We start from the raw sequence: 24798 nt of genomic DNA, 5'->3' as shown, positions 1-24798 counted from the left end.
AGGATCTCAGCACCCAGTCTCTTCCCCCAGTGGAATTCCAACCACCAGTTCCCGGAGCATCTCTGGTAGGCCTGGTGGCCAAACTGGGCCCAAGGACCAGGTCCTCTGCCCAGAGGCAGCCAGGGCCAGCAGGCAGTGGGAGCCAGGTAAGACTTACCCACGTTTTTGCTCAGGGGAGGCGTGCCAGGGAGAGGGATGAGAAAGGCCCACACACAGTGGTGGAGGGCAGGGGCCATGGAAAGTGCACCTTTTGCCTCATCTTCAGGGCCACTACCCAACTCCTGCCAAAAGCCATCCCCGATGGCCTGTTGTCAGTCCGCCAGCAGGCCCTGCCCTGCCTGCCTAGTCCCATCTCCCTTCAGATTTTGGCCCGGCCATCTCCACGGAGCCTGGGCCGAAGGCACTTTTGGAAACACTGATGTCAGTGGAGGCCCACAGAACCACTGCCACTCTGGAAAAACAGGCCGGAGTGCCCCTCTGCCTGAGGATCCCTGAGGGTCCCAAGGAGCCATATGTGGCTCCACTGCTGGCAGGGCAGGTTCGAAGGGCGCCTCTCCTCTCCTCTGTTGCCTTGGCTGGCGCAGCTGCCCATCTGATGCCAGGCGGATGCCCCAAGGTGTGCAGGGGAGTTGCATCGCTTGGCCAGTTCACAGTCTGTCCAGTTCCCGCCGTCCTCCCTCCTCTGAGAGCAGCATGTTGCATATGGAAGACGCCCCATTCAGGATGCAATGTAAACAATGCAGCAGGAAGGTCCAGCTGCTGGGCGATGCCAGGCTGACCTGGGGAGGCCCCATCTTATACCTGTGGAACACATGGGAGGCGGGCCTGAGCCAGGGCTGCCAGGGGTGGAGCCCACGCTCCCACCCCGACATACCTCCCACATGCTGGGGAAGGGCTGGGAGGGCCCCAGGCAACCACCTTGGTTCCCAACACTTGGGAAGCAGCTTCTAAGAACTGGTCCCCCAGCACCACAGCTGCCCAACTCTCCGCCAACACGGCGGGAGAGACCAGGCGGACCGTGGTAGCATCTGTCTCCTGTTTCAACCCCTCCCTTGGTGGTAGCCTGGCCAGCAGGGACCCAAAAGCTTGCCCTGGGAGGGGCCGTGCCCCAGCCTGAAGGAGCAGCCCACAAGATCCAGAGGGACTGGGCCATACCCCCACCTGAAAGGCAGGAGGGCACAGTGGGGCCAGCACTCACCTCTGTGGCAATGACACACTCGTTCCTCTCTTCTGATATCAAACACACAGACTGGTACATGGACTCCCTGGGGGAGCATATCGCAGATATCCGACACTCGGGCTTTTCACTGAGGGAATACAAGACAGGTGCTGAGCCCGAGCAGGCTGGGGAGCGGCTCGGGGAGGGGGCCAGCCTGGACCTCGCACAGCGGCAGGGCAGGGCTCTTACTGGAAGAGAAGGTGCTGGGGAAGGTGGTGGGGGCTGGGAGGGACGGGGAGTAGGGGAATCATAGATCTCTCCAGCCTTAAATCTCAGGCTGGGGGGGGGGTGGGGGGAAAGTCCATTGCTGCAACATTTGTGACTACACAGTGAATGGGAAGTGAGGGCAGAGGCGCCCCAGCAGAACTCTGGTGCTGGCAGTCACAAGGGCCTTGGAGCAGAAGCCCCCAAAGGACTGAGTCAGGGCCCTGTGCCCTCAGGTGCAGCTCACCTGTGTAACCGCAGCGGCACCTTCTCTCCTAAGCTCTTGTCACTGTGGAGGTACTTTCCCGGCAGGGTCCCCCGGCCCAGAGGCCCAGGGGCCAGATTATAGTCCAATGTGTGGTTCTGCTGTTTGCCACAGTTGGACTTGTCCAGGCCACAGTCCACTTCCAGCTCCTTCTTCTGGTTTGTGTTCTTGAGCTGGGTGGCAGGGATCAGGTTGTCCTTCTGGAAGTCTGACAGGTTGTTCATGGCCTCCCTGCCACCATCCTCAGGCTGCCGGAGCCGCAATTGCCGCACAGCCACCGCCACCATGGCCAGCAGCACCAGGACCACAACCAGCCCCACGCCCAGGGAGACGGCCACCCAGGGGAAGCTGGGCGGCAGGCCCACAGGGAACTCGCAGCGGCCACCCACGAAGCCATAGGGGCAGTTGCAGACGAAGCTGTCCGGGGAGAGGCCAGCGTAGCAGGTGGCCCCGTTGAAGCAAGGCCCAGAGGCGCAGGCATCACCGGGCATTGGTGCCACCTCGCAGCGTCGCCCAGAGAAGCCGGCAGGGCAGGTGCACACAAATCCATTCTCCAGGTCATGGCAAGTTCCACCATGGGCGCAAGGGCTGCGGGCACAGTCGCGGACGTGGAGCTCACAGCGGGGGCCTGTGAATCCAGGACGGCAGCGGCACGTCTGGCTCAGGCCTCGGTTCAGGCACTGGCCCCCTGTGGGGACACACAGGACGTAGGTCAACAAAACTGTCTGAAGGTCCCTGGTGCAGAGGGTCCTCCTGCCTCCGTGAACACAGCCAGCACAGATGGAGTCTACTGTACTCACAACTGCACAGACAGGCAGGAGGGCCAGAGTTCAGGGAGGCTGGAATGCTTTCCACCTCCATGGGCTCACACACAGAAGATGCTAGCATTTCACAGAACTTTTGGCTCAGCCAAGCTTGCTAGGGTTTGGAGCTCAGTTGTCTCTGGCTGGGGGACCCGGCCTAGCTGCACCTGTCACTCTGCCTTATCTCTAAGCTTCAGCTTCCTTGTTGTTCTGTTGGAGCAGAAGGCTGTGCCCTTCACAGGCTACTTCTGAGAGGGGCAGGTAGCAAGGTGCCCTGTGACTATTGCTCATGCTTGGCAGACAGCAAATGCTCAAGTTCATGGGACACCCACTGCCTCATTCTGCCTTCACAGCTACTCCAAGGACTACAGACAGTGGGCCGGTGAAGGGACGGTGACCCCAGGGAGTAGAGTGACACTTCAGCCTTCATCTCAGCTCTCCCAAACCTTCTCTGGTTCCCGAGCTCCCCTGTGCCCTCACTGCTGTCAACCTGCCTTGCTGATGGTCATTGTGGGCCAGGTGCACAGGGATTACCAACATGCTTTGTTGTATCCCAAAGGCAGCCTAACATTCTAGAAGCCTTGTCATGCTGTGCTGCACATGGGGCAAGATGCAGCCTGCAGGAGTATGGCTCTGACCACATCCCCTGCCCCAGGACTGCCTGGCTCAGGTCCAAGGTCACCCCAACAGACCTAGAGTCCTGACACTGGGTTGAGAGGAGTGTGTGTCACTGCTCTCAGCTGCTCCCTCTACCCAAAACACCCCTCTTCACCCTCCAGAGCAGACAGGTGTCCCTCTCAGACAGCCTGGTGTAATAGCCAGGCCCCTCCAGCCTGCTCTCAGCCCCAAGACTGGGTTCCAGGGCTGGCAAAGCAACAGGACGCACCATTGGTACACGGGTTGCTGGTGCACCTGTCCATTTTCTTCTCACAGTTGGAGCCTGTGAAGTTGGGGGGGCATTCGCAGATGTAGCTGGTCCCCTGGCTGCGCTCATGGCAGGATCCCCCATTGAAGCAGGGGGAGTCGGCACAGCTCAGGGTGCTGTGCTCACAGTGCGTGCCATAGTAGCCTGGGGGGCATGCACAGTGGTAGCCATCTTCCTGGTCCTGAAGAAACCACAAAGGGGCCAGAGTCAGACCCGACAGAGCCAGGGATGCATGACAGGGATTTGCCTGTCCATGGCTACACATCCACATCTCTCCCAGGCCTCACCTTACAGCTAGCTCCATTGCGACAGGGGTTGCTGTCACACTCGCTCAGCTTCAGCTCACAGTCCACGCCAGTGTAGCCAGGGCGACAGGTGCAAGTGTAGCTCCGCTGCCCGCTGTTGGAGCAGGTGGCCCCATTCTTGCATGGGGAGTGGTGGGTGCAATAGTTGAGATCTGCAGAAACAGGAACCAAGCTGCTGAGCAGGGCCAGGGAGCGCTGCCTCCTCCAGGCTCCTTGCCAGGCCGGTTCACCCCCAGCGCTGGCTCACTCAGAGAAGCTTCAACTCAGTCTTCCAGGCCCACACAGCCTTCCTTCTCTGGCAACAAGATTCTGAGTGTTGAAGCACCTTAAACTGCATGTGGCCAGGGTAGCCCATCAAGATGGGAAATGCACAACTGGACAGCATCCTGCCAGGTGAGCTTCCAGATGCTGGGGGCCCGAGGAGGTCAAAGGTACAAAAGAGCAGGGGTGGGCAAGGCCATGGCCACTGCTGGGGAGGAAGTGAGAAGGGCTTGGTTGGGGAGCGGCAGCTGAGAGGAGGAAGGTGGAGAGAGGGGTGAACGCTCCACTCAGGCTAAAGGTGGCGTGGAGAGGGCAGCTGTCCTGGGCAGTGAGCAGGCCTTTGTTCAGGATAGAGGGGTGACAAGTGCATTCTGAAATATGAGTATTTGTCTTCTTATTTGGAGAGTAGAGAAAGAGGGAACCAGACAGAGCAAACACAGGGACTGTAGAGCTGTGTTTGCATATCATGAATACATGACCATGTCACCTGGAAATGACTGGAGAGAGGAAAATGAATGAGCAGGAACCAGGTGCACGCATGTGCATGTTTGTGTGTTGGGGGAGGGGTGAAGGACAAGGTCTCTGTCTCACACAATCACACACAGAGGAACAGAGGGACCACATTCCAAACCCCTGGCTGACAGCAAGGGAAGACCCGGGTGAGCTCTTCCCAGCCTGACAACCCTGCTGCACACGCTACCCAGGTCTCAGGCATCTCTCCTTGTGGTGGCCACACCACATGACCCCAATGGTGGGAGGCCCCTGCTGCTGCTGCTGGCTCTCCTCCACTACCCCACCAAGGATTGGGACTCAGAGAGTCCTGTGCAACTGGCCCGCGCCCAAGAAGCAGGCAGAATCAGTGTGGGCTTGGCCACTGTGTGGCAGGAACCACTGCTGAGGAGCAAGGCAGGCTGCTAGTGCCCCCAGTGCCCGTTGGTTAGCCAGCACTCCGCCCAGAGGCCCGGCCCCCTGAAGGTTCCAGGGCAGCCGGTGGGCACACCCCAGCAGACAGCTGTTTAGGGGAGAGCTGCTCAAACAGCCTTGGGAGGTGAGCAAACACTTAGGGGGTTAATAGGTAACCACAGGTAGAAAGAGGAACTCAACCTGACCTCCTTCTCTCTTTGGCCAGGATTTATGAGCGTAACCTCCAGGCTGCCGGCCTATCACAGCCTGACTTCTCCCGCCATCCCAGCTTCCCAGCACCCAAGGACTTGCAGTCCTGCCTGAGGCCCATTTGGGAAAGCTGGGTTCAGGCAACAGCCATGGCTTCCACCCTCCTCACCCCACTCTGTCTCTGCTCTCTCCTCTGCACCTCTCAGTCCAGGCTCACCTTGGTCACAGAACAGGCCGCCCCAGCCCTCGTCGCAGGTGCACTGCCAGGGGATGCTGCAGGTGCCGTGGCGACAGCCGTTGTGCGGGATACACTCATTACACAGGCGGCCCTGCCAGCCTGGGCGGCAGCTGTGGAACAGAAGAGGGGATGGGCTGAGAGTGAGGTGAGAGGCCCGGCTGGCTGCTGAAGGTGCCTTAGAACCCGCTCCCTGAGCCCCTACTCACAGGCACTCTGCCGGCTTGGTGCAGTAGCCATTTTGTTCGTGGCAGCCAGAAAGGCAGATAGCTAAGGGAGGAAAGCAGGCCTGCATAAGTTTGGGGTGCTAAAGAAGTTCCCAGGTTGGAAGTGGGGAACAGCCCTCCTGGCCTCCCAGAAGAGCTCTGAATAGCTCAAAGGGAAATCCTAGCACAGGGCAGCTGACACCACACAGGATGCGAGGCAATACCAGGGCTCTGTGCACTTGCCACAACGGGCAGGGGCCCTGGGAGGGGTCTGCATCCAAACCCACTGTTCGGCTTTCCCTGGTGTCCTAAGGCCTTGCTCGCATGTAGACCAGCCCTGCGACAGAGGCATGGCCATAGTGTGCTGGGGGGCACCCTCCCTGTCCCAGCAGGAGGGGCACTTGACTTGCTTACGTAGTTCGCAGTACTCCCCAGTCCATCCAGGCAGGCAAGACAGGCTGCCGTCGGGCTGGCACACGTAGTGGCCAAAGTGGTCATTGCGCTTCTTGCACAGGCGAGAGCAGTTGTCCCCGTAGTAATGGTCACTGCAGATGACCCGGTAGGAGTAGCGCAGCTTGGTGAGGGTACTCCTCTGCTCATCCAGTAACCAATTCTGGCCCACGGTCAGGGAGCCCTGGATGATGATCTTGCTGATGAGGGCATCTGGGGGCAGGGCCTCTGGGAGGGCAGAGGGGCAGGTTAGGGGAGCCAGGCCCTGGGGCTGCCAGCAGCTGCTCCCCACGACCCCTCTCCGCTGAAGTGATGGAGCCCAGGTGAATCTACCTGCCAGCCAGCAAGCACAATCCAAGAGGGAATGAAACGGCCCAATGCATAGTTGCTCTGCGTGTGTGCATGTGTGCGTGTGTGTGTGTACAAGCATGTGGATGGAGGGGGGCCTGATGTCATTCAAAAAGGGGACAATAGAAGGATATGAAGAGATCCCTGCATTCTGGAAGCAGACAGGGAGGGGAAAGAGGAAAAGAAATCAAAATGAGTGGGAAAGCCAAAAAATAAAAAGTATAAAAGTTTAAAAAAGGGGGAGGAGACAGAGGTCTGCGGGCTGGGGGCTCCCCCAGCAGGGGATCCTTTGGTGCCCCCATGGGGGGGTTGCCCCCAGAGGTGGGTGCTGGTCTTCTTTTTCCTTTTCAAAGTGAGAATTGTTGTGCTGCTGAAATATCCTCTTCCTCTGTGTCAGAACAACATCCCAAAGCCATTATTCCCTTTCCAAAGGAGCGGAATTCGCAAAAGGTGTAAAATACAGGAAGGGGCCCGTCAGCGGCGCTGGCAGCTTTGGCCTTTCTCACCGCCGTGCTCCCCGCGTTCCCACGCCAAAAATAACCCGCAGGAAACGCAATTGTGCTCCGAGTCCAGGCAGCGGGCGGAATCGGAGCGTCCAGCGCGGGGCGCAGTCCCGGGCCCGCGTCCTGCCCCCCGCCCCCGGCCGCAGCTTTAACTCTTTCGGCGCTGCGCGTGTCGCCCCCCTGTGGCGGCCGGGAGAGCCACTCACCTGGCCGCAGGTCGTCTCCAGGCGCGTGCCAAGCCTCGATGATGAGCGAGAAGGTTCCCTGGGAAGAGCAAGGGGGGGGGGGTTGGGGGAAGAGAGAAAGCGAGATGAGCCGGGAGGGGAGAGAGGTGGGGGTGCCTTGTGGCAGCCGGTTTAATTAATCTAATTGGAGGATACAGTTACTGCTCCCGGTCAACATAACGGGTCTGTGCGCAGGGAAGGCAAAGAACCCCGAGTGGAGGCGGGGGCAGGTGTAAGTGAGAGCTGTAGGCAGGGTGAGAGGGGGGCGTCAGGGTGACAGGAAATGAAAACCATGTCCCAGGAGCTGGAGTGGGGTGGGGTGGAAGACTGGGGCGAGCCTTTTGAGGGATGAAGTCCCAGGAGAGAGTGGGAAAGGGACAGGGGAGGGTGCGCCTCTGAGGACCTTTAGGGGGTGGGAGTGGTGGGGTGGGAGAGGGCTTTAGCGGCAGGGTGCTCCCTCCCGGGGGTGGGGGGTTGGGGTTCGTGGTCACCCCCGGGACCCACGCGGTGCTCACCGGCCAGGTGAAATTGAAGGGCAGTTGGAGAGGGTTGCGCCCCCCGCCGCTACTGTCGTCCTGGACCGCGAAGGAGTTGGTGCCCAGGACCGGAGTGGACACGCTGCCGAAGGTGCAGGGTCCGGGCGAGAAGACCGCCTGGAAGTGCTTCAGGCAGACGCGGAAGAACGTCCGGCAGCCAGGCTCGCACGGCCGCCCGCTGGCCAGCATGCCGTGCTCGTTGGCGAACTCCCGCAGCTGCAGCTGGAAGACGCCGGAGCCAGCTGCGCGCTGTGGCCCGGGGGACGGAGGGCAGGAGAGAGAGAGAGACAGGGGGCGGTCAGCGCGGCGGGCTCCGGGGAGCTCCGGGCCGGGAGCGCGGCGGGCAGGAGCCGAGAGGGCACGGGGCGTTACCTGCTGCCCGAGAGCCAGCAGCAGCAGCAGCAGCGCCCAGCCCGAGGCGCTCCGGGACGCGGCTGCCATCCCCTGCGCTGTCCTTCTCTCCACCCCGCGGGTCGGCCCCGAATCTGGTTCTATTCGGGACGCCTCTTTCCCTCCTTTTTCGGGGGCTGGCGGGGGTCCCCGAAAAGCCGGACTCCTGTCGGGGCGCTGCTCCCCGCTCCTCGCCTTCAGGCCAGCTCCGCTTGCAGCTGCTGCGGTAGGTAATCCAGGTGGAGGTGGCTGAGCGGCGGCCGCGCTAAGGATGTGTCCTCGGGGCTAATCCTGAGCCTGCGAGCGGGCTGCTGCCCGGGGGACGCTGCTCCACCGCGGCGTGGGCTGCGGCTCCCGGCTCTATGTTTGTGGCCTGCGCGCAGCGCCGCTACTGAAACCTGCGCGCTCCGGAGCCAGCTTTATATATTGGCGTCCCCTTCTCATCGCCTGTCACTCAGACTCGTGGTCACTCTCCCCTCCCCTCCCGGTCCGGAGCTGCTACAGTCCCAGCGCCGCCCGGAGGGGGCCTCCGCCCCCACCGCCCCTCCCTGCCAGTCAGGGGTGTCCCCGCCCCTCGGTGTCGCTCCTAACCCCTGGGCCGCCCAGCTGGGAGCTTTGCGGGAGGGGGGAGGACCCGTCCTCCGCGACCACCGTTTTACCGGTAGAGACCCTGCCCTGGGGGGGGGGGGAGGGCAAAATCGGGAGGGTGGAGGGGAGGGGAAACGGGGAGGGAAGCGAGCTGTTGGAGCTGTTCCCGGCGTTTGGCCCTGGAGGCGGAGACACTAGGGAGTCCCCGAGGGCGGCGCATCCGCAGCCGGAGGCAGTTACCTGCGGTCCTAGCACAGGTGATAAGAACTGAAGTCCAGCCAGCGAAAGCCAGGGACGGGGTGGGGGTAGGGAGGGTGGGACGACTCCGATCTCCTTTGCTTGCGACAGCCCTCGCCTCGCCGGCCTCCAACGCACGAGCGCCTACGCGCCCACCACCCGCAGAACAGGCGGACGTGTCGGCCTCCCCGCAGCCGCTCGGCACCAGCCAAGGGGCCCGCGTCGGAGGCGCTGCCGCCTGCCCAGCACCTGGTGGGCGTCTCCTCGCTGGCTGCGGGGCGTGCCCAGCGCGTGCCTGCTCCCCTGCGCCTCCCGCCCGCGCTTGGCGCGTGCCAGCGCCCGGACGCGTGGTCCCCGGGGTGGGGGCGGGGAGGCGGGGCGGGGCCCCCGAGGTAAGGAGGGGGCGCGTCCTCAGCTGTATGGTAATCAGGCCCTGGTCCCGCCTCCAGTGCCTCCCTTCACCTGGGTCCCGCTTCTGCTCCCTGCGCCCACCGTGTCCCTCCCCTCCTCCACACCCCGGCGACTCCAAGCCCCCCGCCCGCGTCCTGCCGCTCCGCTGGGGCAGGAAGGGGACGCTCCCGGTTGCAGGGTTGGCTCGGGCGCCTGGGAGTCCAGGTGAGGGGCTGAGACCAGGCAGGTCCCCACCCCATAACGCGGCCGTGGACTGGAACTGGAAGCGCGCAGGAGTGGTGGCTATAGTTTGGGTCGATTTGTTCGCTCTTCTCGCTCGCGCGTATCCCCCGGGTGACCCCACTCCTCCGAGCGGCGGCTGCGGCGGCGCAGCTGCTTCCCGGAACCGGGCGTGATCTCCAGAGCACCGGCTTCTCCCAGTCTCGGGAGTGCCGGGCAGCGCTCGCTCGCAGGGACGCTGAGGGCGGCGGGGCCCTGCGGCTTCAGCTGTCAGCCCGCCCGCGCGGTGATGGCTGTCGTCGGGCGATAAGATCAGCGCAGCAGGGGAGGGGGACGCGGCACGGGCCCTGGGGAGGCCGTTGTGTGTGTTTGGGGGGGGGGGTGAGGAGCCTGACAGCTGCCGATGCTGATCATGGTATGATTTTTTTTTTTTTTTTTTGGCTTGGGTGACGGTGGTAAAGGACTGGGAGGAGAAAGGATGGGAAACAAGAGGTTGGAGCGTGGGCCGGGGGAGGGGCGAGGTGAGGCGACGGGCTCCGGGGTCCCCCACGCACGGCCACCCCTCCCAGCCACCATCTGGTGTGAGCGGGTTGGCGTGGGGAACCGAGGTAGGGCGGGGGCCGGCAGATGGGCCCAGGCTGCGCTGAGAGTTAATGTAGGTTATGGGCAGGCCCGAGGGAGGGGGAGCTGGGGCGTGCCTTTGGCCAGCCTGCCAAGTGGACGCCCTCTGGATCCCTAGACCCTCCGGGATGCCACGGAGTACCCCACTCCGAGATGGAACCAGCCTCTGCCCGCTCCCTCCGCCGACCCCAGCCTAAGGATTCTTGGAAACACGCTGGTCGGCCCACTCCCCACTCCGTTACCGAGACATCAGACATCGCGTCCCACATGAGGCATTTCTCACACTCACCGGGAATAACTACCCCAAAGCACTTTACACATTGACGCCCTTCGAACAGAAGTTGGGATGGGGGGGAATGGGCGACGTACAGAGGTAGTTAGAGACTTGCTAAGTCCCCCGCGGGGCCAAGAAAGAGTTGATTTCTCACCAGAAGACTAAGTTTAGGAAGCTTTGTTAGTGACCCGGCCCGGAGGGCATCCCGGTCCTGGGCAGCGAGTACAAGCCCCAGATGGGGGGGGAGGGCTGGGCAGGAGAGGGTCACTGCCTGCGGGGAACTCGAGCCCGCAGGCCGCGTTTCTTTTCTTCGCTCGCGGCAGGCAGGCGGGCAGCCGGGCTCCTCCCTTCCCGCACCTGTGGGCGCGCCCGGAGCGGGAGCCTGGGAGGTAATCCAAGGCCGCTGGAGTCGGTGGGACTGGCCTTGCACCTGGGGCAGACGCTCGGCAGCACTGGGGAAGGCGGGTGAGTGGGAGGGAGGGGCTCACACCTGTAGACCTTCCGCGCGCGGTTCCTCCGCACTGCCCAGAGCGGGAACGGGGTCCTGCGCACTGGTCAGGCCTGGCTTTCCCCACAGGGCCCTTGGCTAGTTCCTCCAGGTAGCCGCTGTGTACCGTATTCCCCTACCCCCAGTCACCCCATAGGGAGAGGCAACACCAGGGCAGGGAACCGCTAAGGTTGCCTTCCAGGCATGCCCTTAGGCTGACCCCGGGTTATCGGGGTGTAGCGGGAGCGGGCGCTGAGCCCGGGGACTCCGGCGCGGCTGCAGCAGCCCGAGAGGCTTGCAGGGGCCTCCCGGAGGACACCTCTGTCCACTGGGCACGCTGCGCCCCGGGAGCAGCGATGCGGGTGGGTGCGGGGCGGCCAGTGCGGCCGCTGCCCAGGCCTGGTGAAACGGGGCGCTTAAGCCCAGAGGGGCGCCGCTGCGGTCGCCGCGGAGAAGGGGCCACGTGAGGGGGAGCGGGCTGCCCCGGAGCTGCACAGAAGGCGGGGGAGATTTGCAAACTGTTGCTGCCACATGGCTGCTCCATTCGCTCCATTCACATTGAAATGAGGCCGGCGCGTGCCTCATCTGCCGCCGGGTGCTGCCACGCGTCAGCCCGGCCCCGCCGAGTGCCAACTGGGGCAGTGGGGCTGGCGCAGCCTGCCAGCCGCGGGGGCACGGCCGGGCCCTGCGGCGTGCCGCGGCTAGGGACAGCCAGGGGAGCTGCCCCAGCCACTCGGGCGCCGCGCCTTCTCGGACCTTGGCCCTGCCCTTGGGAGCGAGAGGGGCAGAGAGGACCCAGACGCACGGGTTTCCGAGGGGGACCGGGATCGATGCCGCCGCTCCCCGCAGATGCGCCCCGGCAGCGCTACTCTCCATCTGCCGCCGCTCGCACCTGCCGGTCAATAAATCGATTTTACAATTTAATGCAGCAGCTTCCCGCCTGCCCGCCCTCCCGCCCGCCAGCCTGGGACAGATGCCGCCGCAGAACCACCTCGCCCCTCCCCTCCCCAGCGGTTAGGGACGGGATTCCCGCTCAACAGGAGGCGCCCCCCGCGGGGCCCTGTGCACCTTGCGCTGCAACCCCGCCCGGGAACTGCCTGCTCCTCCGGGTTTCCCCCCATCCAGCCGCGGGACAGAGCGGGTTCCCCCATAGCATAGGCCTGACGCTGGCTGCCACGAGAGGAAGATGAAGGCTCCTTGGGGGGTCGGAGGTGTATGATGGTCCCCTGTACTGTGAGGGACCCTGAGCCGCAAGCAGTCTCCATCAGGGAGGGCGGAGCCTGGTGGACCCGTTCTGGCCACAGGGCTTGGGGCTTGGCCCTCAGCGCTAGTTCTGAGGAAGAGGAAGGTTTGGAAGGAGTCAGAGCCGCCTTCCTGCCAGGGCCGTGAGTGGGTCTCACACCAGCACTCGCTTCTCCTTCAGCCACACTCAGGGATGTGCCTGAAATCACAGGGCGACTCCACCGTCCTCCCTCAGTGTCATCCAGAAGGGGCATGGATTTGCAGGGCTGTCCGCTGAGTGACAGATCATGAGCCCTGGGGGAGATGTCCACGTGTGGCCTCTCTTGTGCCTTCCCCTAAAGGCCCCGGAACAGCTAGTGCAACTGGTGTGAATTGGGCCTGCAGAGGCGGTGGGCCCAAGAGGGGAGAACGGCCATGGTGGGTTCTCAGCCCACATCAGGAGATGCTCCTCCTACCCATGCCTGGGGCTCCAGAGTCCTGCCCAGGAGGCGATAAGAGGAGGGAGGCCTGCCCTGGCTACCAGCGCGGTTTCCTTTGCCTGGAAGGCAAGAGCCAGGAGCCCAGCAGCGGGTATTTCCAGGCCCAGAGGGGGCTGGGGCGGAGGGCAGCCTCCCCAGCAACTTTCCCAGAGCTCCTGGCTTCCCCTTCCCCAGCTTCCTGCCCCACCCGAGTCACCGAGCCCAGAGGCTGGGGAGGACCAACCGCAGCCCCTGTCCAGAGACCCTGCCCTCCTCCCCACCCCGCCCCAAGGCCTTGCCCCAGCCTGCAGCTGCCTCCTGACCTAGATCCCTAAGGCCCTGACGCCTCGGACAGCGACCCTGTAGGGTGGCAGGACATGGGGCAGAGGGCACAGGCATTGCTGGGAATCCACCGACGCGGGAGACGTCGTGGGACAGGACACGTGCAGTATGGCAGCAGAGGAGAGCCTGAGGCTGGAGATTGCCTGCCAACCAGCCTCTTCCTCACCTGCTCAGTCCCTTTGGGACCCTGCTAACCTTGGCCATGCTGGAGTCCCCTCCCCAGCCAAGTCTGAAAGCCCCCCTGCTCTGTACACTGTGCCAGGCAGGAAGGCTTGCCCCCCAGCCTCCAATCCCCTCTTCAGGTGCCGCCTTCCAGCAGCATCCCAGCCTCCGCAGGACCCTGAGCCCTGGCGTCCTGAGTCCTTGCAACTCAGCTTCTGGAAGAAACTCTGACCTCTCCTCATTGCCCCACACAGCCTCTGATCTCTGATCCCAGCTGCTGCCACCCTGGACGCAAGGGGCAGGGGTTGGGCCCAAACCCCTCCTCTCAGCAGCAGGAGCCTGAGACTGGGGTTCATATAGACCAGCAGCTGTGGTCCCCTGCAGTCCCCCTGGGACTGCAAGGTCAGGCCTGAACCAGGAAGTGCTGCTTCAAATCCTCACACACACATACAGACTGAGAACAGGTGCCAACTCTGCAAACAGCTGCCTGAGCAGGCTGGCCATCGTTCCCTGAAGAAGTCCAAGGAGGACTCTGATGGGCAAGGACCAGTAGGTGATGGGTCTCCAGCAGCGGATGGGAACTGACTATGTGCTTTTCTCACCGTGGTCAGAATGAGAGGAAACTGGCTTCGTTGGAGGAAGGATTTCAGTGAGACATATGGGAGAACTTCCTGTGACAGCGCCTACACTGTGTATATCCCAGCTGCTAATCCAGGTTGAACTCTCCCCTGGAGTTGATGAGAATTGCATGCTGACGCTTGCTAATGAGTAACTTGCTTTGCCAGTGATTAGCAAAGAACTTCAGCCCAGGATTCTCCTGGTGTCTAGACTGTCCCCAGGGAAGAAGTCCAGTGAGTCCCAAAAGGCACCGAGTACCTCCTTTAGCCTCAGGGAGTATGGGGTACAGTGTTTAGACCACCCTAACTCAATGCCACTAGGTGTCTCCTGCCTGAGACCTGGAGGGTTGGTCTCCAAAAAACCAAGTCTTGGGAACCTTTCCAGCCACACCCTAGGCAGCCTACATTTAAGGTCTGGGTGCCTTCTGAGAATTTGTGGAGTCTGCAGTGCCAGGGGTCTCTATGGCAGCTCAGTTAGCCATCCACTCAGAGACAGAGGGTGGTCTTGCTGGGCTCATGCATCCTACACATCCTATGGGGGCAACATGAGCCCTTCTATAGCTGGAGCAGTTCTGGCTTGGAGATTCCCATGCTGCCCCTGGCAAACTTGCCCTTCCCTCAATCCTTCCTCTCCCAGGTGGCTTGTTCCCCTCCCCCATTACCAAGTCCCTCTCCAAGTATGCGGAGGAATCTGGGGAGGCCTGAGACAGTTCCACCAAAAGTGCCATAGAGCCGGGCAAGGTGGCCTGGCAGCTGAAGTCCTTCCCTTGAATGTACCGAGCTCCCATATGGGTGACAGTTCTAGTTCCAGCAGCCCCACTTCCCATCCAGCTCCCTGCCTGTGGCCTGGGAAAGCAGTCAAGTATAGCCCAAAGCCTTGGGACCCTGCACCCGTGTTGGAGGCCTGGAGGAAGTTCCAGGCTTCTGGCTTCGGATCGGCGCAGCACCGGTTGTTGTGTTCACTTGGGGAGTGGATCATCGAATGGAGGATCTTCTTCTCTGTCTTTCCTTCTCTCTGTATATCTGACTTTGCAATAAAAATAAATAAGTCTTTAAAAAAAAAAGTGCCACCAAGGGACAGGCCTTAAGAGGCTGCAGGAGATGCCCACAGCCCATTCCAGAGTGCCTGCCTTCCTAATGCCCAGTCCTGTTTCTGAGTTGGCAGCTCCCATGCCTAAGTGGCTGGACACTGGAGACTGCCAGGGCTTGGCGACCTACTAAGGGAGCCCCAGACTTGCCTAGCTGCCAGCTGCCCTCTCTTCTCGCTCCCTGATTCCCAGATAGACCCCCTTCCCTGCATATCTGAGGCCTCCTCAGGAGGACCTCCCCATTTCCCTCAGAGGCCTGAATCTCCACCTTGGCCTGGCCCGGAGGCCAGAGAGGCCTGGATCTCCAAGAAGCTTGGGGTGAGCTGAGCTCCTAAGGACATCTGGATGGCTCTCATGTCCTGAATTCAAGGGCATGGATGCTTTCTGGGACAGGACTGTTGCCCCTTCTCCAGGCTGTCCATGCTCTTTAGGGAGTTCTTATAGATATGCCGGTCTGGCTGTGGTCAACATAGGATGCTGTTTGGTCTGGATCGTGTGTGTGTGTGTGTGTATGTATTTTAAAAAAGACTTGTTTATTTTTATTGGAAAGGCAAATATACAGAGAGGGGGAGAGCCAGAGAGGAAGATCTTTCATCCGATGGTTCACTCCCCAAGCGGCTGCAACGGCTGGAGCTGAGCCAATTTGAAGCCAGGAGCCTCTTCTGGATATCCTACGCAGGTGCAGGGTCCCAGGGCTTTGGGCTGGCCTTGATTGCTTTCCCAGGCCACAAGCAGGGAGCTGGATGGGAAGTAGAGCCGCCAGGATCAGAACTGTCACCTATATGGGTCGCGGTGCACTCAAGGCAAGGACTTTAACCACTACACTATTGTACCAGGCTCCTATATAAGGTTTTTAATTTTTATTTGAAAGGTAGTGTTAAAGAGAGAGAGACTCTTCCATCTGCTACTTCACTCTCTCAGTGGCCTCAGAGCTGAGCCAATCTGAAGCCAGGAGCCAGGAGCTTCCCTACCAGAGCTGCCACATGGATGCAGAGACTCAAGGACTTGGACCATCCTCTGCTGCTTTCCCAGGTCACAAGCTTGGGAAGCTAGATCAGAAGTTGAGCAGCCGAGACTCAAACTGGTGGCAAGATGGGATACCAACACTGCAGGTAGAGGCTTATCACGCTATGCCACAGCACCAGCCCCTGGTCTGGATCTTGCTGAGAGCTTCAGGTATAGCACTGCCAGCAGGAGGGCCCACCAAGGTCTGGGATGGCCTGGCTGGATCCTCTGGGGCTCACCTGTTGCACCTGCTTGCAACACTGGGCACAGCCCATTTAAGCACAGAAAGTTCTGATGTTCCCAGCTCAGCCTAGGGGTGGAGTAGCCAGAGTGAGATGGCTCGCCCACTCGGCTGCCCAGGTCAGCCCTACTCAGCCTCACCAGGGAGGCCAGGCCCAGGTCAGGCTGTCGGGCACACACGGGACCAGCCCCTCCCAGCCTGAGATCATGGGCCTCTGTGGCAGCTCCCACCCCCAGCTGAGCTCACTGCTCTGGCCCGGCTGGGGGACATTGTTGTCTCCAGGGCCCCTCCCCAACTCAATGAGCTGTTTGTTGGCACGTCCGGGCTGAGGCTGAGGGAGGGCGGGCACTAGGCGCCCGCACACAATGGGGATTCCGTCCATTCTGCGGTGGCTGCGGGAACCAGGCTGGCTTTGTCCCGCGGACCCTCATTCCCACCATTTAGTGGGGCCGGAACTGCAGGCGGAAGGCCCCGTAGAACAACAATGTCGTCACCCTGTCTGTGGGGGGGAGGCGCCTAGGGACCCAGGGGACCACTTGAGGGGCAGTCAGGACTGGCCCTGATCTCAGGCTGTTCCTCCTCCCTTGGGGAGGGTATGAAGCAAGCAGGTGACTCCCCCTCACCTGGAAGGCAGTTCAACTGGCACCTCTAACCAGCGCTGCTTCCTCTGCCTATGAGGGTCACCCTGATGGGGCAGAGGCACAAATGCATCCTGCAAGCCTGGCAGGCTGGAGTCCACAGAGGGGCAGGGTGAGGGTAGCCTGGCCTGCACTCCCCTTCCCCCAGCCCTTGTCCACTCTCCTGCTTTGCACCAGCCTCCAGGGCTTGCCTCTGGGCCCCCAGCCCTGGCCCTGGGCAAGCGGCTGGCCAGCTCAGACAACAAGTGTTTATTTTCCAGGGGAGGTGGGGTAGGGGACAGGACGTCATGGCGTTTCCCTCCTGCTTGCTGCTGCAGAGGTTCTCACAGTCTGGGTACCGGTGACATCACCAGCCTTTCCTCCTTCCCTCCCCTCCCCGTGTGGCCCGTGCCCAGTTCTCAAGTTCCTGCTTCCGGCATGGGCACTGCTGAGTGGGCGCTGGTGGAGGGTGCAGGAGCAATGGACTGGAGCAGCCCCTCATTCTGTCACTGCCCCCAGCGTCCCCCGTCCCGGCTCAGCCCAGTCCCAGCCCAGTTTGCACTCATTCCCCTGTGGAGCATCAACTTTCTACCCTGGGGGCCTGCTCCTGGTGTGGTGCTGGCCCTTTAAGGGTCTTGGGCAGCCAGAACAACAGGAAATCCAAACGGCCTCATTAGGCAGCTTGGGAGCTCACACGGTAATTAGTGCCCTGAAAACAAGACAAGGAAAAGCAGGTGGTGGTGCCCCCCCATCCCCACTGCTGCCCCCGGCGTGGCCTGTTCGTACCCACAGCAAGGCAGCTGGGCCTGGACCCCTCCCTCCCTCCCGGGCGCCACACTCCAGCTCCTCAAGCCTGCTGCCCACTGCCCCGGGCCAAGGGTCAGAGCCTAAGCTGGTGGAGACAGGCTGCAGCTTCTGGACCAGCTGAGTGTCCCTGGAGAGACAGAAGCCCATAGCCAGGGCCCCCCTTGTCCCCAGCTTCTTCTACTTGTTGGGAGAACACTGTGAAGCTATCTAGGAGCTGAGGGTGGGTGGGGAGCAGGGGGTGGGTAGGGAGGGCTCCACCAGAGGGAAAAAGGAGACCCAGAGGGCAGGGATCTGAAGCCAAGAAGGACCCCTTAGAGGAGGAGGAAGCTAACTTGGGTGACCCACCCCATTGGGCCAGACTCTTTGGTTAGAGGGCACTGACCCACAGGCCCTCATGAGCCTCTCAGCTGGCAAAGGCCAGTGGGGCAGGTGATAGGCCCTGGCTTGTACCACCCTCCCTCTGGCCCTGATCCTGGCGGTCCCCTTTATTTGTAGCATCAGGGAGCTCCACTTCACTTAGGAAGGAAATATTCCTTCAACAGATGCAGAGCAGCTGCAGCACCAGGCTACAGGGGGTCGGGGACAGCTCCTGAGAAGGTTTCAGGGACGCAGGTGCTCATGCCTTGGGATGGCTCTTGGCAGTCGTACGTCCAGCTCGAGGCCTTCAAGAGCAGACTTAGCAGGTGGGCAGTGAGCCAGGGGTGCGCTCGGACATTGAGGGGTCCGCAGGGATTTGAGGATGTGGCATGCCCCAGCAGCAGTGCCAGCCAGCACTCCTGGCCCCTGGCTGGGGAGGTGACTGCCTCTGCACTCCCCGGCCCATGCAGAGCTGTGAGGGACACACACCTAGGTCCTAAAGAGGAAGCTGTGTGGCCCTGGGTGGCAGGGAGGAGCCACAGGCTGGGGTGATGCTAAGCAGCGGGGCTGGGCATGTTGAGTGGGGACCAGCTCGTGGCCACTGAATGCAGCTGTAATTAAACTGTCCGCAGGTTTCTGGTCACACTCCTATTGGCTGAGAACAAAGGGCCCTGGCGTCAGGGCCCAGGGGGCAGTGAAGGAACAGAGGAGGGGCGGGCAACCTAGACCCTGCGGGTGGGCTGGGCAGCTGGCCTGCAACCAGGGCCAGCACCTCCAGAGGCCACCATGTAGGTAGCCGTTTCCAAGGGGCCAGTTCTAATGTTGGAGGTCCAGGGGGACTGCCTGGAAAGTGACTAAATGGGCTACCTGGCCACGGCCCCAGAGTTCTCAGCCCCCACCACACACACGCACCACCTGCGCAGCTCTCTCTCTCTCTTTCTCTCTCGAGACCTCTCATGTCGCTGGTCTAGAGGAGCAGTAGGAGGCCCTAGTGTCTTCTTGAAGCTCCCTAGGTGACCACATGTGCAGCTGAGTCGAACTCAGGGCCTGCTTGGACTTCCCCTCCCCCTCTCCATACTGCTTACCCAGAGGCCACCCTGCCCCCACCCCCTGGACCACAGTACTAAGTGGCCCCGAGGGAAATGGGCAGCAGAGAGGTCCTCTTCTTGGTCCACGCCTTTCCCTCCCCCCACACCCTCACTCTGCCCCCACCGTCCAGTGGAAAGTTACCAGGGAGGCAGCTGTGGGCAGACACCACAATGAACCCATAGCCCCCAGCAGACATCTACTGCCTCACCTCCCAAACCCCTGGGCTTGGGGCCAGCACCTGGGAGAACAGGCTGCATGGGGGCTGGGAGGAGGGTGGTGAGGCGGCCGAGCACCTGAGCCGAGGGGCCCTGTCCCATGAAGGGGCATGCTCTGCTCCTGAATCATTTCCCGGATGTAGCTTAACAGCCAAGACTTCAAGGTTTTAGGGGTTGGGGGGAGTCTTGTTTCCAAGTTCCTCGATCTGTGTGCACCCTCTGCCCCGCCCCTCCAGTGGCCGGATAGGACTGGCCCAGTGTCCCCTCTGGGCTCCTGCTAGCTTGGCCTACTCCTCCAAGCTCTCAGGGGTCATTGTTTCCCGCCTCAGGAAGTCTGATGCCCTGCGCTGGATCTTGTTTTCCTTGTTATCAGGACAACTAGTATTTTTTCCTGTGTGGAAAAAAAGAGAGAGAGAGAGAGAGAGAGAGATTTTCCCAGGCAGATTAGAGCTGAAGGTAAGGGGGAGGGGGCTGGAGGCTGAGCTTGCCCCACGCCTGCACCCTCCCCTTTTGCTACCTCTGATGTTCAGTTTTTGAATGGAGGAGGCATCTCTGCCCTCAACATGGGTCCCCTGTTTCCCAACAAAAGCTAGTGGGGCACACAGGGCAGGCAAACCCTCAGCTGTGGCCCTGGACACATCAGAATGGAGTCCTGTGGAGGCAGGGCAGTGGTAGGGAAAAGGAGTACCCCAGTTGTGGTGCTCCCTACATGGCCCCAGGCCCTGGGATGCCCCCTCCCATATCCACACGCTGATGCCTGCCTCACCTGCCCCAACAGCACCAATGTGAAGCCACAGAAGCGATCCAGCAGCTGACTCAGCGTCAGGGGTCCTGAATGGCACCTATCAGCACCTGTGCCATCCATGGGAAACCTCCACATCTGGATACCCGAGGGCAGAGCTGCTGCTGCTGAGCCTGCCCTGAACATGCACTTGTGTGTTCACAGCCAGCATGCTCCTCTTGCATAGACTGGGCTACTAGGGTGCTGGGGACAGGCTGCTTTGCCCAGCTGGGAGGGGTCCCACAGTGTAACCATTCTGCAGCCAACAGGGCCCCTGCCTTAGATGAGCATGTTTTTTTGCAGGCCAACAACAAGAACTGGGAGACCTTCAGATGACAGTTGGCAGCTGACTGCTCGGCAGCATGTTGGGACGAGGGTCACCACTCACTTCTACCTCTTGCAAGGTGGGAAGTTCCATGTGCTCCCAGCTGTCAATACCCAGCGGATGCCCTGCAGGGCATCCATGGGGGTGGAAGACTTGTTTTCACTAAAAAACAAATTGAGCTTTAATAGCTCTTATCACACACGTGGACTGCACAATCTAGACTGTGTAAAGACTCAGCAGCCCCTCCCCGACCCTTCCCTGTGCCCCGGCACAATCCTGAGAGCTCCCCGTCCTGCTGAAGCCTCATTCGGGCAGGCATCAGGCACTATGGTTGGGGTGCTTGGCATGCTCTGCACTGGAGTGCCGGGGTTCCAGTCCTGCAGCCCCTCTGCCTTCTGCTCTTGCTTCCCCCAGGAGGTAGCAGGTGATAGCTCCAGGACATGTGAGAGAACGAAGTTGAATGTCAGGCTCTTGGCTTCTACCTGGCCCAGCCTTGGCTGTCCTGGGCGTGTGGGAGAGTGAACCAGCAGATGAAAGATCTCTGTTTCTCTGCCTTTCCAATACATGTACACATTCAAAACAAGAGCTCCCTCTCAGATTGGGTGCTGGGACTGGGCAAGGGGTGGTAGCTCTGGGTGCCGAACCACGTGGCAGAGTGACCCCCCCACAGCTGTCCTCTTCTTTCTCCTCCCCCCATACCCATGGCTGCCATGATCCCACATGCCCTACCCCAGGCTGACTGAAGCCTGGCTCTGCGAGGCTGGGGTCCCTAGAGCTGCCCCAAGTTGAGTGTCAGCCCCAGGAGAAAAGTCCCTGGCGGGAGGCGGCCTTCTGCCGGGAGACTGTTTCCTCAAGCAGCCAAGGTAAGAAGTGGGGGATTTCCAGGCCAGCCCTTGGGGCCGACTTCAGTCCTGGGGGCTCCTCTTTTTTTGGTTTTGATTTTTAATTAAAAAAAAAAAGTAAGATTTATTTATTTTTATTGAAAAAGCAGATCCACAGGAAGAAGGGAGAAGGAGATACAGAGAAAGATTTTCCATCTGCTGGCTTAAGTGGCCAGGTCTCCTGCATGGGTGCAGGGTCCCAAGGCCTTGGGCCATCCCCCCACTGCCTTCCCAGTCCACAAGCAGGATGGGAAACAGCAGCTGGGGCATGAACCAGCGCCTACACGAGACCCTGTCATTTGCAAGGCAAGGACTTAGCCACTAGGCTATCACACAAGGCCTGCTCCTTTCCTTTCTCGTGCAGTCCCAGCTGCGGCAGGACCAGGAACTCAGGGCTTAAGCTCTACTGTGCGCAGGGGCAGGCAACAAAGTAGGCCAGGCTCCCACAGAGAAGCCCAGGGCTGCATCTGAGGCCACAGGGACCCAGCCCTGGAAGACCCCAAGGGGCTTGGCCGCAAGGGGGAAATGGCCAGAAACCCACAGGCCGGCACTTACTCAAGGGCCTGTGGGGAGTGACTCAATAGGACGAATACCCCTGCCAGGCCTCTGCCTGAGGCGGACTGTGTGTGTGTATGCTGTCTCCTCACTGGGCTCCCCTAAGCTTGCACTCCAAGGACACAGTCAGGCCTGAGCAGCCAGCATGACCCAAAGGGCAGCATGCCCTGAGCTGCCCTTGATTGGGCGGTCAGGGACACAGTCCCAGAAGCCAGGTATAGGGCAAGAGAAGGGGTCTTCATGACCTGGCACCAATGGTATATGCAGAGGCCACAGCAGAGAGCTGGATCAGACCTCAGGGAACAGCTAGAGTCTTCCTGCTCCCCAGGAGTATCCTGCATGCCTCCGGTACTTGCGCCTGCTGTGCCCCAGCCATCTGTATTAAGTGCCAGGGGCAGGCTTGGGTGGCTGTGGCAGGCCAGGTCCAGAAGGGGCAGGGACTCAGAAGCCAAAAGGAGTAAGGAAGCAGATAAGAACAAGCGTGAGATAGGAAAGCCAGCCACTGTCCCCATTGGCCAGCAGGGGCCTGAGCCCCAACCTGAGCTCCACGTGTATTCTCACCAACCCGCAACCTGCACACCAAGCAGCCCTCAGAGGGAGGGTAGGATTGCCATTGCCTGGATCACCCAACCAATGGAGCAGAGCACCATGGCAAAGCAACTGGCTAGCCTGAAGTCCTTCAGTGGGCAAATGCCAGCTGGGGTATGAACCCCAGGCAAGCCAGGGCCATGCCACACACGGTCCCCCAGGCTCTGGCTCCTGGACCAGCCTCTGTCTGTGCCTTGTCCCTCTCCCCTCCCCTCCAGTGGAGGGGACAAAGCAGAGCCTGCTGAAAGCCTTGAGGGAATGCAAGGCACCGCAAGGGGCCCCTTCACCTGCCATGCCAGGCCCTGGTTCAGAGAGGGTCTGGCTGGCTCTGGGCAGGATCAGCCAGGGCCGAGCTGGGGCAGCTGTTTGCAGTAAACAGAAAGCTCTCGAGGAAGGAAGGAGGGGAGGGACTGGGGTCGTCATGGCGACAGGGCTCCAGCAGCAGCAGGGGCCTCAGCCCTGATCCACAAGGACTGGGAAGGCATCCTTGCCCCTCCAGAGTGGGGCGGGGGAGAGGTGGACAGAGAGAGGGGGAGAGGCCAAGGCCGGCGGCCCTCCCACCTCCCTGGCACGGCTACTTATTATTAACAACAACAAGGGCTGTTTATGGAGCTTTCCATGCAAGCCTGGCGCTGGGCCCCCCTGAGAAGCTGTTTGCGTCTCAGTCCCTAACAGCAGCAGCCAGGTGGTCGGTACAGCAGCCGACTTGAGTTTATGGATGAGGAAATTGAGGTTCGGAGAGATGACGCAATCTGTCAAGGTCACACAGCCTGTGAGCAACAGAGCAGAAATTTGGGGACAAAGGCTCTTGACCCAGGCAGGTAGGAGAGGAGATGAGCTAGTGGGCAAAGCTCTGAGTGAGCACCCCAGCAGTGGGGGTGACGTGGGGTTAGGGAGTTGCTTAGGTACCAAGGGGACTTCTGGGGTTAGTCAAAGACTGCTGGGGACAGAGCCCAAGGGTTCCAGCCCTAACCACTAGACCACACGGCTTCTCCATGGCTGAAGCTGGGAAGGTCCAAAGAGAAACTCCCTTTGCAGCCCCAGCCTGGAGTACAGAAGCTTCTCCCCCAGCCGGCGAGCTCAGCAGGCCTAGTTGGGCCTGGCCCAGCCTGGCTGTGGCAAGGGCTGCTGGGGGGTTTCTGCCCACACATTCAGTTTCCAGATTCCAGGGGATAAAAAGGAGGCCCTTTGGGGCGGAAATGGGGGAATGTGTGATGACAAATTTAGACTGATTGCTTAGAAGGAAAAAAAAAAAAAAAAAAAAGCTAAGAAACCCTAAAAAATAAAAGCAAAAATTCCACTAGAAAACCAAAGGGAATTATTTGATTGTGAAACCGAGCACCATGGGGCACAGCATGGTCTGATGTGGAACGGTCTCAGGGCTCCTCAGCTCTGACTACAGATCTTGAGGGTGGCCAGGGGGCCACCAGCTACCCCTTAGGGGCTGGCAGCCAGAACAAGGGTGGGAAGGAGGCTTGGGAGGAGCACCCACTGGCAGGAACCCTGTGAGTGCCAGGCAGGTCCTTGCTGACTCGAGCGGGAGCCGCCGTAGTGGAGGAGGCACCAGCTGCTCCAGCAAGTGGGGGCTTGGGGGTGTCTCTCAGCCCAGCCCTAAAGAGAATCGGCAAGGAATACAAGGTACAGAGAACATCTGCCTGTAATTCTGGCTCACAGAGAAGACGGGGGTCAAAGGTCAGGAGGGGGACAAGGGGAACTTCCTGAGGCTCCCCGGGGAGTGCCGGGCAGCTGGGTGGTTGTGCAAGCTCTGGGCTGGGCTGCCAGGGTCGGCTGGCAGGGGGACCAGGCTGGGTTGGCCGCCAGAACCACGTCTGCCCAGCCCCCCTGCAGTCTGCCTGTCCCCACCCCACCCTCTCATCCTGCACCACTCTTCTTCAAAAGCACAAATCTCTTCTCGGCTCCCTTTTTTCGCCCAGTTCCACTGTGAGTCCCAAGGAGGAGGCGGGCAGGGTCCACGAGGGCCCAGCCTCCCAGGCCCCAGGAGAGGAGCAGGCATTGTGGCTGGCCAGCACGGCTTTGTTTGTTCTCCGTTTACAGGTGAAGGGACGGAGCTCCTTGGCTTGACAGCTGGCAAGTGGCAGCAGACCTGCTCTCGCTCACTGGCTCCAGGCAAATCATCTTGCTGTCCCTCAGCACCACCCACTTTGGCTGGGAATAAAAACTGAGTTGAGAGAAGCCCCTGAGCAGTGCCTGGCTCGCCACGGCCTGGGCTACCACTGAACATGGTCAAGTTTCATGAAGAAGGGACAGGACCATGCATGGGCCTCCTGAAGTCACCAAGCTCTCTCCCCTCAGATCCAACGTCTCTAAAACCAGGTGGGGGTGGTGGCTCCTTCAAACCAGGTTCCTGAACATCCTGGTGAGCTGCAGAGGACTTGGCCAAAGCAGCAGGCATAAGGGCTCCAGCCCTGCTCCCACCCGGCACACCAGGCACAGGAATTCCAGGTGCTAGGTAGCCCTGAGTGTCTCCCTCTGAAGATGTCCACAGCACCGGGGGACTCTGGGAGGACTCCGTAGCCCCCTTGGCTGGCCAAGAGCCAGGAGCAGCTTAGGCCCAGGTTAGGTGGAGAAGCCAGAGCTGTTGGG

General features: G+C 60.9%; 1 protein-coding gene across 1 annotated transcript; it reads right to left on the bottom strand.

The window, feature by feature from the left end:
- Window positions 1-729: 729 nt before the first annotated feature.
- DLL4 (delta like canonical Notch ligand 4) lies at window positions 730-8382 on the bottom strand. The gene is made up of 11 exons (XM_040969366.1): window positions 7970-8382; window positions 7577-7846; window positions 7044-7101; window positions 5951-6214; window positions 5540-5600; window positions 5313-5443; window positions 3704-3873; window positions 3378-3597; window positions 1671-2376; window positions 1199-1307; window positions 730-801 (listed from the first exon to the last, which is right to left on the bottom strand). Exons 1-11 carry the CDS (start codon window positions 8036-8038, stop codon window positions 796-798), a joined length of 2064 nt encoding a protein of 687 aa, XP_040825300.1. The 5' UTR covers window positions 8039-8382; the 3' UTR covers window positions 730-795.
- Between the last annotated feature and the right edge of the window lie 16416 nt (window positions 8383-24798).

Source organism: Ochotona curzoniae, unplaced genomic scaffold (assembly GCF_017591425.1).
Source record: "Ochotona curzoniae isolate NIBS_2020 unplaced genomic scaffold, NIBS_Ocur_1.0 scaffold_4701, whole genome shotgun sequence".
In the NCBI taxonomy this organism is placed as follows: Eukaryota; Metazoa; Chordata; class Mammalia; order Lagomorpha; family Ochotonidae; genus Ochotona; species Ochotona curzoniae.
Note: the sequence above shows the minus strand (reverse complement) of the source record. Positions and strands in the feature narration are given on the sequence as shown.